The sequence below is a fragment of the Centropristis striata genome, chromosome 7 (genome assembly GCF_030273125.1).
Source record: "Centropristis striata isolate RG_2023a ecotype Rhode Island chromosome 7, C.striata_1.0, whole genome shotgun sequence".
Lineage (NCBI taxonomy): Eukaryota > Metazoa > Chordata > Actinopteri > Perciformes > Serranidae > Centropristis > Centropristis striata.
The window spans coordinates 24,331,795-24,345,519 of NC_081523.1; the positions used below are offsets into that span (position 1 = coordinate 24,331,795).

The 13,725-nt window shown below is 38.7% G+C and overlaps 1 protein-coding gene across 3 annotated transcripts; it reads left to right on the forward strand.

Moving 5' to 3' along the window:
- Window positions 1-1,251: 1,251 nt before the first annotated feature.
- On the forward strand, window positions 1,252-10,983 carry si:dkeyp-117b11.1 (B-cell linker protein). Of its 3 annotated transcripts, XM_059337504.1 has the most exons (20): window positions 1,252-1,325; window positions 1,416-1,480; window positions 4,473-4,498; window positions 4,585-4,619; window positions 4,726-4,763; window positions 5,154-5,247; window positions 5,344-5,414; window positions 5,516-5,555; window positions 5,661-5,765; window positions 6,535-6,563; window positions 6,864-6,900; window positions 7,039-7,117; window positions 7,341-7,374; window positions 7,519-7,582; window positions 7,699-7,789; window positions 7,955-7,983; window positions 8,149-8,192; window positions 8,281-8,349; window positions 9,858-10,016; window positions 10,162-10,983. In XM_059337504.1, the coding sequence occupies exons 2-20, from the start codon at window positions 1,478-1,480 to the stop codon at window positions 10,276-10,278; spliced, it is 1,164 nt and encodes a 387-aa protein (XP_059193487.1). In that variant the 5' UTR covers window positions 1,252-1,325; window positions 1,416-1,477; the 3' UTR covers window positions 10,279-10,983. The 3 variants fall into 3 exon arrangements, with proteins under 3 accessions (XP_059193487.1, XP_059193489.1, XP_059193490.1); XM_059337506.1 differs by lacking the exon at window positions 1,252-1,325 and having other exon boundaries at window positions 1,328-1,480; window positions 7,344-7,374; XM_059337507.1 differs by lacking the exon at window positions 1,252-1,325 and having other exon boundaries at window positions 1,329-1,480; window positions 4,591-4,619.
- The last annotated feature ends 2,742 nt before the right edge of the window (window positions 10,984-13,725 follow it).

The following is a 13,725-nucleotide window of genomic DNA, read 5'->3' on the forward strand; positions in this document are numbered from 1 at the left end:
CCTCACACCTTTTACTCTGTTGTGGTATCTTATCATCTTCAATTCATTTCAATTCAATTCAATTTTATTTATATACCCCAGAATCACAAATCACAGATTTGCCTCAAAGGGCTTTACAGACTGTACATGGTACGAAACCCTCTGTCCTTTGACCCTCAAATCAGCCATGGAAAAAAAAAAGAAGAAGAAACCTCAGGGAGAGAGACAGACGAGAGAACCCCTCCCAGGACGGACCGACGTGCAATAGATGTCATTGTACAGGACAGATCAACAGAGTAGAATAGAGTAGATAGAGTGTGAGGGGGGAGAGGAAAGGAGGATAGAAAGGAGGGTTAAGAGGGGGAGAGAGACAGTGAAGAAGAAGATGATCAGTGACAACAGGGCCTGTCTTAGTAGAAATTAGAGTCTGGGAGGGGCCACCCATTGTCCAGTAGTGATGCGGCTAGTGTAGAGTGGACTGCAGGAGAGGAGCATTCCCATCTGGGCCCAACCAAGATCCACGGCAGTGACACCATCCTGTGGATTAGAGAGCACAGGATAGTGCAAGTACTCTGGTCAATGTACTTGATCAATGTGTAAAGATTCAGGGAGAGAGAGAGAGTATGTCCCCCGACACATTAGGCCTATAGCAGCATAACTAGGGGCTGGTCTAGCTCTAACTATAGCCCTAACTATAGGCTCTATCAAAGAGGAACGTTTTAAGTTTACTCTTAAATCACAAAATGTCACTTAAAGAGACACGAACCAACCATTACGAAAATGACCACAAATGGTGACAATACGAACATAAAGACACAAAATCACCACAAAGCCGCAAAGCAACAACAAGAACAAGACAAAACCACTCCAAAATCTAAAAGGAATAGTGTTGGGGGCCTTTTGCAGTTACCAAAAAATAGACTCACATTGAAAATGTTATTCAACAACAGTTTTAGCAGATAGTTTGCTGTATTTTCTGCACACACTGTTGGATTATTTTTGCTCACTTATGGCTCACAAGTCTGAAACAATATTGTGGATCTCACCTACACGGCAGTTTTTCATTTTATTTGTATTAATGCAGTCTGTCCTCCTACTTATTGATTAATTAGCTTATTAACTTAGCTTCACTGATAACATGTGTATATCCAAAGTTAATAATTAATCTCCCCTTCTGACTGCAAGTGGAATACAAAGGAGATGCTATTTGATAGTTATCATATAAATAAAATAAAACAACTTTATTTTATGGTTTCAGTAGGGAAATGTGGAGCCATGTTGGAGCTGTGCAGCGGCTGCAGCTCATTTAAAGGCTGACAGCAGGTGAGGCTGTCTGTCTGACTCAGGTAGGAAATGCAAATGAGATCAGTTAGAGCTGCTCTTCACATTCTCTCTGTATCGCTCACTTTCAATCTTTTAAACCATTTGCATCCAAGGACAGAAAACAAAGACATTTCCTCATGACTTGAGCTGCGAGACTCGACCCCAAATCAAGACAATGGTAAATAATGTTTTATTTATTGTTCTTATTTGACTTTACACTCTGAAAACTTTGGGTGGAGTGAGAAGGAAGTGAGCAGGTGTTGCCGATGGCACAGTTTTAGTTAGAGTTCACTGTTAATCTTTGTGGTTACTTTTATTTTAGCATTTTTTCTTTGCGAGTTCTGAATGGGGGGCAGATTAAATGTCAGCTATGCTGTTAAAAGTTGTGATTGTGTGGGAGTGTAAAGGCAAACAGTAAAAATAGCTCAGACGACTGGTGTTTGCAGATAACCAGAAAGTAAATACACCTGCAGGTATCAGCAATGTGCTTTACTCCAGAATAATGGGCAGAGAAGTTACCTTAACTGTCATTTTGCTAAACAGCTCTCTATAAAAATCTGTTGCTTAGTTGACTTGTTGAAATGATTCAATTTCAATTACACACGTTTCAGTACTGTTTACTAGGATGTTGATTAAAAAAAGTTTTATTCCATTTTAAGTACAGTTTTTCTATTATCTGAAGCAGTGGACCAAATTGTGTCACTACAGATCGCAAGCTTCATATTTAGCTTTAAAGCGTTAGTTTTAGTTTAAATTACATTTTATATTTCAAATGTAGTTATATTTCTAGCCAATGGTGTGGCTATCACTTTCCCATAATGCACTGAGCATGCAGTAGTTTGGAAGGTGGTGCTGTTCGCTCAGAAATTATGTTCAGTTTGCAGCGTGGAAAATGTAACTGATGACAAAAATAAACTGCCTGCATGTGTCTGTAATTCTGAGAGGCGTTTGCTTATTTTAACTTAATGTAACTTCACTGACTTAATGTAAGAAGTGATGTTTGTGAATAGCTTGAATTATTTCTCTATTCTATTTTCACAGTGAAAATACATCTTATTGCAACCTGTTTGCTCATATAGTTTTCTCTCTCTAGCCTATCAGGTGACAGCTGTAACAGATATAGTGTTGTATACATGATATCTAACTACAGAAGTATTCTCAGGAGGGTAAAACAGCTCTACGATTTCTTGTGCTCTCTCTTTGCTGCTCTGTCAACAATTTATGCAGGTAAAGGTTTTGTGGTTGGAGGAGTTCCCTGTATGTGCACATAAACAAATCCAGTCTGTGATGTGTGACTATTGCACAACTTGTGCAGAAAAGAGCAGACACTGTCAGTTGGTCATTGGACAGTGTCCTTAACCAAAAAAAGAAAAAACACTGTCATCAGCAGCAGCTAGTTTTTTAAATATTTTTCTCTCTTTTCAAGTATAATAATTTTAAATTATAGTACCATAGCTGGTATTTTAAAAAAATGAATGTCTTCTATGATTGCTCGTGATAACATGCTACTATTACTACTGTGTGAATAGTCACACATTGCACAGTAGGGACATTTGAATCTCATTAATGTTCATGTCCTTTTTTGCATCCGATTTCACTTCATGGCTACAAACTTTTTCCTCGTTCCTCCATTTGGCCTCCTGGAACACTGATAACACTTTAACACTGAGACTTTACAGGTGGCTCATCAGTTAGTTACAACAGGCCGAAACAAAGCAGAGCTTTGTCGCTGTAACTTGATCCAGTCTTAAAATGCAGATATTTTTGGAATTACTGTGAACAGAAAAAGTCATAAATACTGTGGCCATGAGCAGATTATGGGACAGTTGGCCTCTCTGCACAGACATGCAAGGCTCCACCACCTCTCTTAATGGGAGCGAGACACTGACTTTATTGTTATTTAGCTTCTATTGTTTTTGTTTTGTTTCTCCTTGTAGTCGTGACACATCTCTGTGTGGTTTTGTGTCTCTTTGTAGTCTTTGCAGCCGTTTTGTGTTACTTTGTCATGGTTTTGGTAATTCTGTTGTTAATTTTCTCAGTGATTGTTGTGCCCCTTTTTGTTGTGTTAAACCTCTTTGTGGTTGCTTTGTGTCTCTTTATAGTTGTTTTGTGTATATTTGTAGTTGTTCTGTGTCTCTTTGTAGTTGTTATGTGTCTCTCTATAGTTGTTTCGTGTATATTTGTAGTTGTTCTGTGTCTCTTTGTAGTTGTTATGTGTCTCTCTATAGTTGTTGTGTGTATGTTTGTAGTTGTTCTGTGTCTCTTTGTAGTTGTTTTCTGTCTCTTTGTAGTTTTTCTGTGTCCCTTTGTAGATGTTTTATGTCTTCGTAGTTATTTGTGTATCTTTGTAGTTGTTTTGTGTATCTTTGTACAGCTGTTTTGGATGTCTTTGTAACTGTTTTAGTCTCTTTGTGGTCATTTTGAGTCTCTTCAGCAGATTAGAAGCATAGCTCTCTGCGCCCTCATTTATCTACAGTAAAGCAGCTGTAACATTCAGATTTTTTTTGTGCCGATGTGTGAGAGACAGAAACTCTGCAGTCCCTCCCACTCTCTCTGTCCCTGCCTATAATAATTTACTTTACATCAATACTTCCCCTATGGCTGCCTGGCACTGTGGGAAAACAGATACTGTTGCTCCACTTCCTGATTTCACTTGATGTGTGTGTTAATCTCCGCCTCCTCCTGGCTACATCAGTTTTAACCCTACTGATGAACTGTTCTGTGTTCAAACTGATAATGTGGATGAATCCCTGCTTCAAAAGGCAGTAACCAAAAGTCATAGGGACAGGGTTAGTTTGACAGGGACTTATTAAAGTGCAAATACTAATACTCTATTTTCTCAGTGGTGGAAAATATATTCAGATCTTTTACTTACAGCTAGTATAAGTAGCACCACCACATAAACACTGTTACAAGTAAAAGTCCCGAATTTAAATTTTCCCTTAAGTAAAAGTACAAACCATCAAATATACTTTATTTTCTAGGTGTTTTCCATACTGCTTCAAAATGCTACATGGTACAGTGTTACCTACTTGTTTTTTACGACTCAGACCTGATGATGAAGCTGATAAATAACTAAAAGTAAATGATTACTCGCCAGAAATGCGGCTGAGTTTAGTTTCTATGTGTTTAATCTCTTGGTACTTATCTGAGATTTCTGTGTTTTTCAGAGCTTCTTTGGAAAACTGAAGAACCGGTGAGTATTGTGGCTGTTGGCAAAACCTCATTAGGGTTACTGTAACCTTATCATATATTAGATAAATACAAATATCTTTCTGCCAGACACAGTGGGCCTCCCGCTCCACCAAGAAGAACAGGTGAGAATTAACATCACCTACAACTGAAGGAGAAAATGTTTTAATTCTTCCTGCTTCTGTTTCCACTCTGGACTTTATTATCTATCAGTGTCTTTTTTGTCCACAGATGACAATGCTGGGTTTGGGTGGCCACAGGATGAGTTTGTGAGTAGAAAGACAAGTTCCTAAATTTGTGCTATTATTAATGATGATAAATGATACGACAGTTTAAAAATCTTTACTTTAAAATACTTAATTGCTGTGTATCCATACCCCTATCTATGACATGAACTGTTTAATGGTTACTTTTTTCAATCTACATGAATTAAACAATTTTTTGTGTCTGGCCTTTTTTTTTTACTAATCGACCAGAGCTATGTTGCTCAAATAGAACTGCAGTAGATTTCCTAGTTCTGCACTGTTGCACAAAATGTACTATAAGTTGTTGCAAGACATAAAGCTTCCAGCCTAGTTAGCTGTGGTTTCAATCAACTGAAACTCTTGTACTAATGTGTCACTAACATGACTCTTATGTCTTATATTTTGTCTTGGCAGGATGACGAGGATGGTGACATGTATGAAGTGCCTCCCTGTGAGCGTCCGGCTGTGAAAGTCCCACAGAGACAAGTGGAGGAGAATGTTTATCTGGGTAACACCACTGTGCTGAGACATTCTGCACATAGAGTTAACAGTTTAAAGCATTGTTCAGCAGTATGAAACTATTTTGCCTTCAATTCTGTTACAGAGCGGACACCCAATCCTACTCCTCCACAGAGGCTGGCTGCTCCTCCACCACCCAGATCAGCCAAACTCTCGGTAACATGAGCTCAGTTTCTGTGTGTCTCTGCATTTGTCAAGATATTTAAAATGTGTTTAAAGATGTGACATTTCTTTTAATTCAATGATCTGTCATCTAGAAACCGCAACAACGTGCTGATGATCCCAAAACCAAAAAACGTGAGTCATTCTTCTGCATTCATTGGCAGCTTCAGAAACAGTGCATTTGGCGGTTTTGTTAATTCATTGTGTAACCCGCCTCTCCTTATCTCCCTTTATATTTAGCACCTGAGATAGACAGAAATGAGAAGCCTGGGAGAAAGCAGAAGATGCCTCCTCCACCGGTCCGCTCTGCTCCTGCTCCAGCCCCTGCAGCCAACACAGAGGAAGGTGCATTGATCACTTCTACCAACACAAATAACCTTTTTATAGAATAATTCATCAGCCTGTAAATGACTATTGACGGAGAGGAAAGTAAATGTATTAATGGGGCGATATGGCAGTCTCATATACTTACACAGTCATGTCATAAAATCCTCTATGAAAGATTTTGTAGTTTCTGTTGCTGCACACCTGTTGTCTCTCAGATCTTTCCAGGAAAAAAACATGTTTAATGTTTCCAGCAGCAACAGCAGATCGTTTGGAATAAACACATACAAGCAGAACTTGGTGGTTAAGCAGAGTGCACATGTGACTTTAACAAAGAGGAAAGTGCCACCTACTGTTGTGTCACAGAGCTGCACCATGAGAGACTCGACTTCATCAGCAAACTGATCTGCAAGAACATGACAGCAATCACCTCTTGGCACCAAATATGTTGCCAAAATTAGGGAACTTTGAAATAATTGTCTCAAGACAATAGAGGTATATTTCCAAAAACTCCGACATTTCCAAATTTAAGGTCAAGGGTCATAACCTCTGAGTCCAGTGCATGAAATAGATCAGTAATCTCCAGTTCTGAGTACAAGCACATCTGATTTTTGTCCATGAGTACTCTTTCGTCCAGTTTTTAATTATAGCATTATTAATAGGCTGATATTTATACCAAAATAGGCTATATGTGTCATGATTTATACAAAGAAACCCGGCAGTTTTATGTAAAATTAAACATTTAGCACAAGGCAAATCACAAAATCAGTATTTCCTTTCTACATTTCAGATGTGTATCTGGATCCAAATGAAGAACAGGTAAGATGACACGGATAAATCAACAATACCTAAAACTTAACACATAAGGAGGAGACAGCAAAGGGCCTTGAGAGTATAAGAGTATATAACTGGTTATAAAGTCCACGCTGTAATCTTGAGTGTGATTGGATGTTAGCAGCCACATCGATATGAAGCTTGAAGGAAAGCGTAACTTCAGTTCTCTGCCTGAACTGTCATGTTAAGCTTCATTACTGGGCTTCTCTATGTGTATCGATAAACACACTATGTATATAGTCATGATATAAGTATAAAGTATAAATTTGTAATTTTGTGTTTCAGGACGATAATGATGATCTGTATTTAGAGCCTACAGCAGGTAGGTTGCATCACACTTCACAAGAACTAGCTCTGTATGAACACTTTGGTCTGTGAGTGATGATCAGACATCAAATATATTTTCCAGATGATGAAAAATCTAATAAAAATAATAATTTCCTTACCTCCTGCTCCTCAGCGTGCTCTCCTGAGCCTCGTGGGCAAAAATGGGTGCCTCCACCTCAAAAGACAGCTATTTTACCTTCTCCCATACCCATGTAAGTGCACTTCCACCTGGGTCAAAGCAGCCTTTACCAGAGCATGACATGCACTAGCCACTGATATAATCTGTCTGCAAATAGCTTAATGCTCCATTTCACATCAGACAATGTCGCTGCTGTGTTTTTGCGGCAAACTGCAAATGTGGCAGAAATATTAGTGACATTACACAGTAAATTCCTGGTACTAAACATGTAATGAAAATGACATTCTCTCTATCAGCAGGATGAAGCCTCCGGTTCCCAGAGCTCAGTCTGTGAGTGTGTCTATTCATCTCAGTGCTAAGTCTTATCATTTCCTTATGCTAAGCTCGGTCCTCATTTAAAGTAAGACTGTCAAGATAGAAGCTGGGTTAGAAATGAAAGTTTTCATTCTTACTCTGTTTCCATTTCCTCTGTAGGAAATGAAACTCGTTGGTATGACACAGAATTCATTCGTGCCTTCACTGAATGATTTAAAAAGGGGTAAAGACCTAATTTTCTCTTGTCAAAAAGTGATCAAATATCAGTACAAACCATATCCCAAAATATGTTGCTCATGATAATGAAGACTACATATATTGTCTCTATATATCATTCAGTTGATGCAAGACCGGCATTTAATATCAAACCCCCTCCACCAACTCCTGTGAAGCCCCCTCTGCCAGCAAACCTGAAGGAAGCCAAACCCATGTAAGAGTTGAAGAATACAGAGAGGGTTGTGAAGGCTAAATCAAAAGTGTTAAGACAGTAACTATTTGCTTTATTTCCAGCATGTTTTTGCAGTTTATTCATTCTGAAAGTGTACATCAGATTTAAATTCAGTGTATAACATTAGCCTTCTTGCCTTTATTCCAGTCCTCCGATGCCAGACACTAAGCCTGTGGGTAAGCTGACAATTTAAAAAAAAAAAAAGGAGTTTCTTTTTAAATCCTGAGGGATGACTGTGATCATTTGAGTCCTGCTAGGATGCTTCATATAATGTAATTTGGGCAAGTACAGATTTCTCAAAACATGCGAAAACACATGACATGTTTTCTTTCTATTCTAAGCCCCATCTGTTGTTATGAGAGCAACCAAACAATCTGGGAATGAGGTAAGTTATTGATTTGCACACAGAAAAATCTAACTCGAGTTAGTGAGGAAGGGTTTACTTTTATTGATACATTTGTGTCATATTACAGGATAAAAAATGGTTTGCTGGAGACTGCAACAGGAAGGCAGCTGAGGATCTTTTAATGCGGGTGAATAAGGTAAACCAAACAGTTTAATTTTTCATTTTATGGTATAATTATCAGCTAATGATGGTAGAGTCAATTCAACTAGAGAAGGCAATTTCTGCAAAATTGAGGTGTGAATGCTAGATGTTGGAACGTCAACGTCATACTGAATTGCTGGCAGAAAAGTGTAAGGTGAATAGAAGGAATAGTTAAAAAAAAGCGTGAATGGGTTTGATTGGTGTGACTGTTGTTGAAGAGTTAAATAAACCAATACCAAACAATGTCTGAAAGGTGTGGAATATTGCTTGTTTTTGTCAGAAAAGATGATGTTACACTGCATAATCAGTATAGAGAAGAAAGATGCTTGAATTCTGGAAAAATGCTTGAACAAATCTTGAACATGTCCACCTCCTTTGTGTGTGTTTGTGTGTTTCAAACTGCAGTAATTAGCTCATCCTACTTAGCTGTGTTTATTCCACTGCAATCAAAGGGGTGCTACCATGGTGATGGGTCAAAACTGTGAAGTCTATTGCTTTTATTTTAAAATGTGACAGATAGGACACCCTGATGGACACAGTGTGTGAAATGTATGCGTGTAGTGTCAAAATGTGAGAATGGGATCAGGTTAGAAAAACTATCTGCTTTCCCGCGGAAATGTCTTGTTTCCATTTACACGAGTATCTACGTATGGAACACTGTATACTACATGGAACAGCACAAATCATGCTACATTTTGACCTAAAATGATATACAAAGAGTGAAAATTGTGAGAATAAAAGCAAATTTTAAAGAACATTTTAAAGCTCCTCTCCACTCCAGCTGTGATGTCCCCCACTCAAGCTACTGAATGTTACATCGAATACACAAAAATCTGTGAAAGTTTTTTTTTTTTACCAAGCTCTAAATTAGGTACAACTTGAACTACACCCAGAATGTATGAAAGATGTAAACCATTTTAAATGGAGTTTCTAGGTTAAAGTATGAAAGTACATAAGCATTTTCAATGCATTGAAATGTGTAAATTCTGAATATTTCCTCCAGTCATTTCAGCGAGGAAAATTTACCATAAAATTGTGAATGAGATGAATGAGAAAATGAATCGCTCAGTGTTGTTATTGAGCTGAACATTTTGCGAATTAAGTTTCTATGTTATAATAAGTAAAAGGACTTGAAAATCCAAAAAACATGGCAGACTAATAAAAAAAAGAAATTTGGCATAGAAAACACTCAGTTTCTTATTTTTAATTGAGCAAACACAATGGCTTAAGGCAAAGGTGCTGCCACTGAAATAGAAGCCAAGCCTGACTCAGACACCCTCAGGACTTATATGTGGGTGACTTTTTTCCATTACCACCACTTACTATGCATTATATGTAAAGTCTTTTTACATTCCCCTCAATTTCTTAATCTATCCCTCACCTTTGGTTTTTACCTTCCTGTTCTATATATTGCCCTCTCTGTTATTTCTTCTCCATCCCTTTGTATTCCATGTTCTTTGTGTCATTCTTGCTCAGATTTTCCTCTCTTTTGCCTTGTTGTAGGACGGTGCCTTTCTCATCCGACACAGCTCGGCCCAGAGCGCCCGGCAGCCGTACACCCTCGCTGTGCTCTACCAGCAGAAGGTGTACAACATTCCTATCCGCTTCCTGGGGGAGACACTAGGTTACGCCCTCGGGAAAGAGGGCAAGAAGAATGAAGAGGTGAGGGCAAATTAGATCCAGGAGAGGGTAGCTGTAGAGAGAGACAGGAAGGAAAGAGAGGAGAAGGAAGGAGCAGGATTCTGGAAGGATTTCAGGCTTTTCATTTGATTACCTCTCTCCTTTTATCTTTCTCTCTCTGTCTCAGATTTTCAGCACCCTCGACGAGATGATTTCTCACCACATGAATAACCAGCTGCTTCTGATAGACAGCAAGAGCCAAGCCAAGCACACAGCGTATTTAACCCACCCTGCACGCCCTTAAAACCACACTATAGGAGCCTCTCTCACGCTGTAATCACATGAGTTATAGATGAGGATAACGGCACAGTTGAAAGTTTACTGTAGGTGTACTGTGTGTCTAAGTGTAATTATAACTACAACGGTGATACAGCTAACTGTTTAATTGATATTGAAATAGACAATGCAAACGTTTAATGCACTGAAATATTAGCATATTATTATTGTGTAGGCATAAATGTCACATACAGTCACACAAATGTCAACAGTTAGTTACCACATGACATGTGAACAGCTTAAACTTAAAGCTCAGAGTTTTAAAAAGTAGTTTGACAAAGTGATTTTCCAATTTGGTCATCATTTTAGCAACAAATGCACAATGTTCTCTAAAAGGAAAATGTGTCACTGTATTACTGTAACTGTCATTCGGTCTGTTTCCGCCCTCAGATAAAGTGATAATGTTGCTGTCAGATTACCATATTCCGCTGACTTTTTAAATATATAAATAGTACTTTTCTGCTGTTATAAGATATCAAACCACATCACAAGATTTTCCCTGTCTATTATCATTATTACTGATGAACTGTTGAAATAAATATTTCCATAGTTCGTTTTAGTTTAGCCACAAGTGCAGATTTAGGGCGTATCTTTTCCCCAGGTTTCATTACTTTGATTTTAATGTTGTATGTGTGTTGTATATTTTTGGTGTGTTGTAGATATTGTGCAATACAGACCCAAAGTCAAAATGCATTTCTTTGTATTGTTGTTGACCAGTGACCATCAGCTAACTTGGACCATAGTCTTTATTTGGGGTTTCTGTGGTAGTGTGTGTGTGTGTGTGTGTGTGTGTGTGTGTGTGTGTACATTATTAAATGTTGGTGCTTGATGAAGTCCTTTCTGCAAACTATAACCTCTACTTGTAATGGTCAGTGTGGTAAGCAGAGGGTTTGTGGGTCTAAGTGAGACACCAGAAGCTGTGTGTGTGTGTGTGTGTGTGTGAACTGCCTCCAAGTGACCACTGACCAGACGCTGCTGGTTACACCTGCTTCCTGTCTGAGTGAAACCACCTTCTCTGTGGCCAAATATATATTTGGCTTGTCACTATACACCATAGCAGAATACTGGAAAAAAAATCAACATTTTACACTCATCAGAATTAAATCATTTCAGGACATTTGACCAACTGTTAGAAAGTAAAAAACTAAATAAGAGCTAAATAATGGCTACTATATGCCTGAATGTCATGAAATTAGCTACAGGGCAAGCAGTGTTATTATGTCTTCACGTGTTTAGAACTGACTCATGTTTTTAAATTAATATTACAGTTTAAAGTTGTCTTATCGTATTACATGGTACGTTTCAGTACAGACTGAAAGTGCAGGGACTGCCTCAGCTGTAGCTGCTGTATTTGCATAGGCTGGTGGTGTAAATGAATACTAAATAACTTCCTGGAGCTGGTGTAATTTGACAGGTGGGTGTAAGGCATCTTGTAGCTGTTGCAGGATTACTGCTGGGATGAAAACTAATATATTCTCAGGATCCAGAACCCAAAAAACATTTTGTGATGTGCAACATACAGTAAAGCCAGCTCAAGTTTCATAGCTTGCAAATCCCTAAAAGTAACAATGAAGTCATTTGATTAATTGTATGTTACAGGTTTTATTTCCTTGTTTTTTGGGCATTTTGCCTTTGTTAGGTAGTTCAAGTACAAAGATGACAGGAATTGAAGGGAGCGAGAGATAGAGGGCGGCATGCAGAAAAGATTACTGGTTGGAGATCTTCTAAAAGCTAGGATGCCCAAAGTTTTAAAAATGTATTTAAATCTACTATAAATACATTGACTTTTTTATTCACGATATTTTACAACTTTCTGTGAATGATCATTAATTCATTTATAGGGTGATCATAAGTGTCTATACAACAGTCTGTATGACCTTTCATACAAAACTTAACTCTGTTTTTAAATGATGGAAGTTAAAACTGAATTGTTTGAGTCAGATCCTCTGCAACAGTAGCTTTTTTTATTTCAAATGATGTCGGAGCTGCCCACATCCTGTGTGTAATACTGACTCACATCAGCAGTGGAAAGGCCTTTGTTGATGTTAAAATAAGTATTTTTCAGACCAATCGGAAACAGCTGACTGATCTAAATGATGAATTTTAAACACTGAATTCATTTTTCCCCATATTATGCAAAAATGTCTCCACGGTGTCTCAACATATGCATGTTACGGAAGCATAAAGCATTCACTTGAGAAACAATGTTTTCCCTGTTTTTCTGAATCAACAGGATCATTATCTCAGAATTCCAAGAAAAGTTTTCATCAAACAAAAAGAAATCATGTTCTGGTTTTCTGAATAAATAAAATACCTCTAGCGGACTCTCCATGCCCAGGGCCAGCTCTCAGCCCCCCGGAGCCTATCCTAAAGCCTATAACCAGCCTCCATGCTCCAGTGGGCTCAGGCAGAGCTCTCAGGCCCATAAGCCTAACGCAGATCCTAACACTGGCTCACCAGCCCTGAGATGGCCTCCAGCTAGCTTCAGTGGGCTCTGGCAGGACCCCAAACCATCACCCTTGGCCCTTAATCCCCCCTTCAGGTACCTTGCCCACCAGCCAAGCTTGCAGACCCACTCTTAAGCATCATCTTGCCAGCTACACACTTACAGCTGCACTTGCCAGATGTTCATGCCCCTGTTAACAATTTTTGACACTTCATGCCCCTGACAATGGCTCTCCAGTCCCTGCCTGGGCCAATGGAACATGCTGGAGGCTGCCTGTGGGGCTTGGGGAGGCCTAAGAGCTGGCTCTGGATATGGCGGTATATTTTGAATTCAGAAAAACAGTAGACTTATTTTCGCACAAAAACTTTTCTTGGAATTCTAAAATAATAATCTTGTTTATTCAGAAAAAAACATGGAAAAAAATATTGTGTGCGACCATAAAGTTGGTCTTAAAAGCAAGAAAATTAGGTTTTTGTTTGTTAAAAAACATCACTTATTATTAATATTTTTTTTGCAATTGTGCACAGCCTGCTGCTCACCAGGGATGATGGGAATGATGATGAGAACGTGTTAAAGTAAAAAAAGATGCAGTTTCAGCTAATTGGAAAAACACATTGAAACTTCAGCAGTTATCTCTGGTAGGCCTACATATCTATGCGTCACCTATACTACAGCACACTTTTTGGAAAGATGAGTGTGTGTGTGTGTGTGTGTGTGTGTGTGTGTGTGTGTGTGTATTTTGAAGAAATCATGCAAAGGTGGGGCGCTTGTCACGAGCCCTGATTTCGAAGTTGGTAGAAAGGAAGGAAGGAAGGGGGAAGGGGCTGTGGCGGAGGGGTACACACTGCACATCCGACCACTTGCATTGACAGCTCTGAGAAGAAGAAAAAATCCACGACACGGGCAGTAAATTAAAAGTCATCACTTACAATAACTCAGCGTGGATTTTTAGGACAGCCCCGTATCCTT

What these genes read in the sequence shown, in the direction of transcription:
- si:dkeyp-117b11.1 (XM_059337504.1), top strand. An exon ending in TGCAGCCAACACAGAGGAAG is followed by an intron (nt 5,766 to 6,534) that starts GTGCATTGATCA and finishes TCTACATTTCAG; the next exon opens with ATGTGTATCTGGATCCAAAT. An exon ending in TTTTAATGCGGGTGAATAAG is followed by an intron (nt 8,350 to 9,857) that starts GTAAACCAAACA and finishes GCCTTGTTGTAG; the next exon opens with GACGGTGCCTTTCTCATCCG.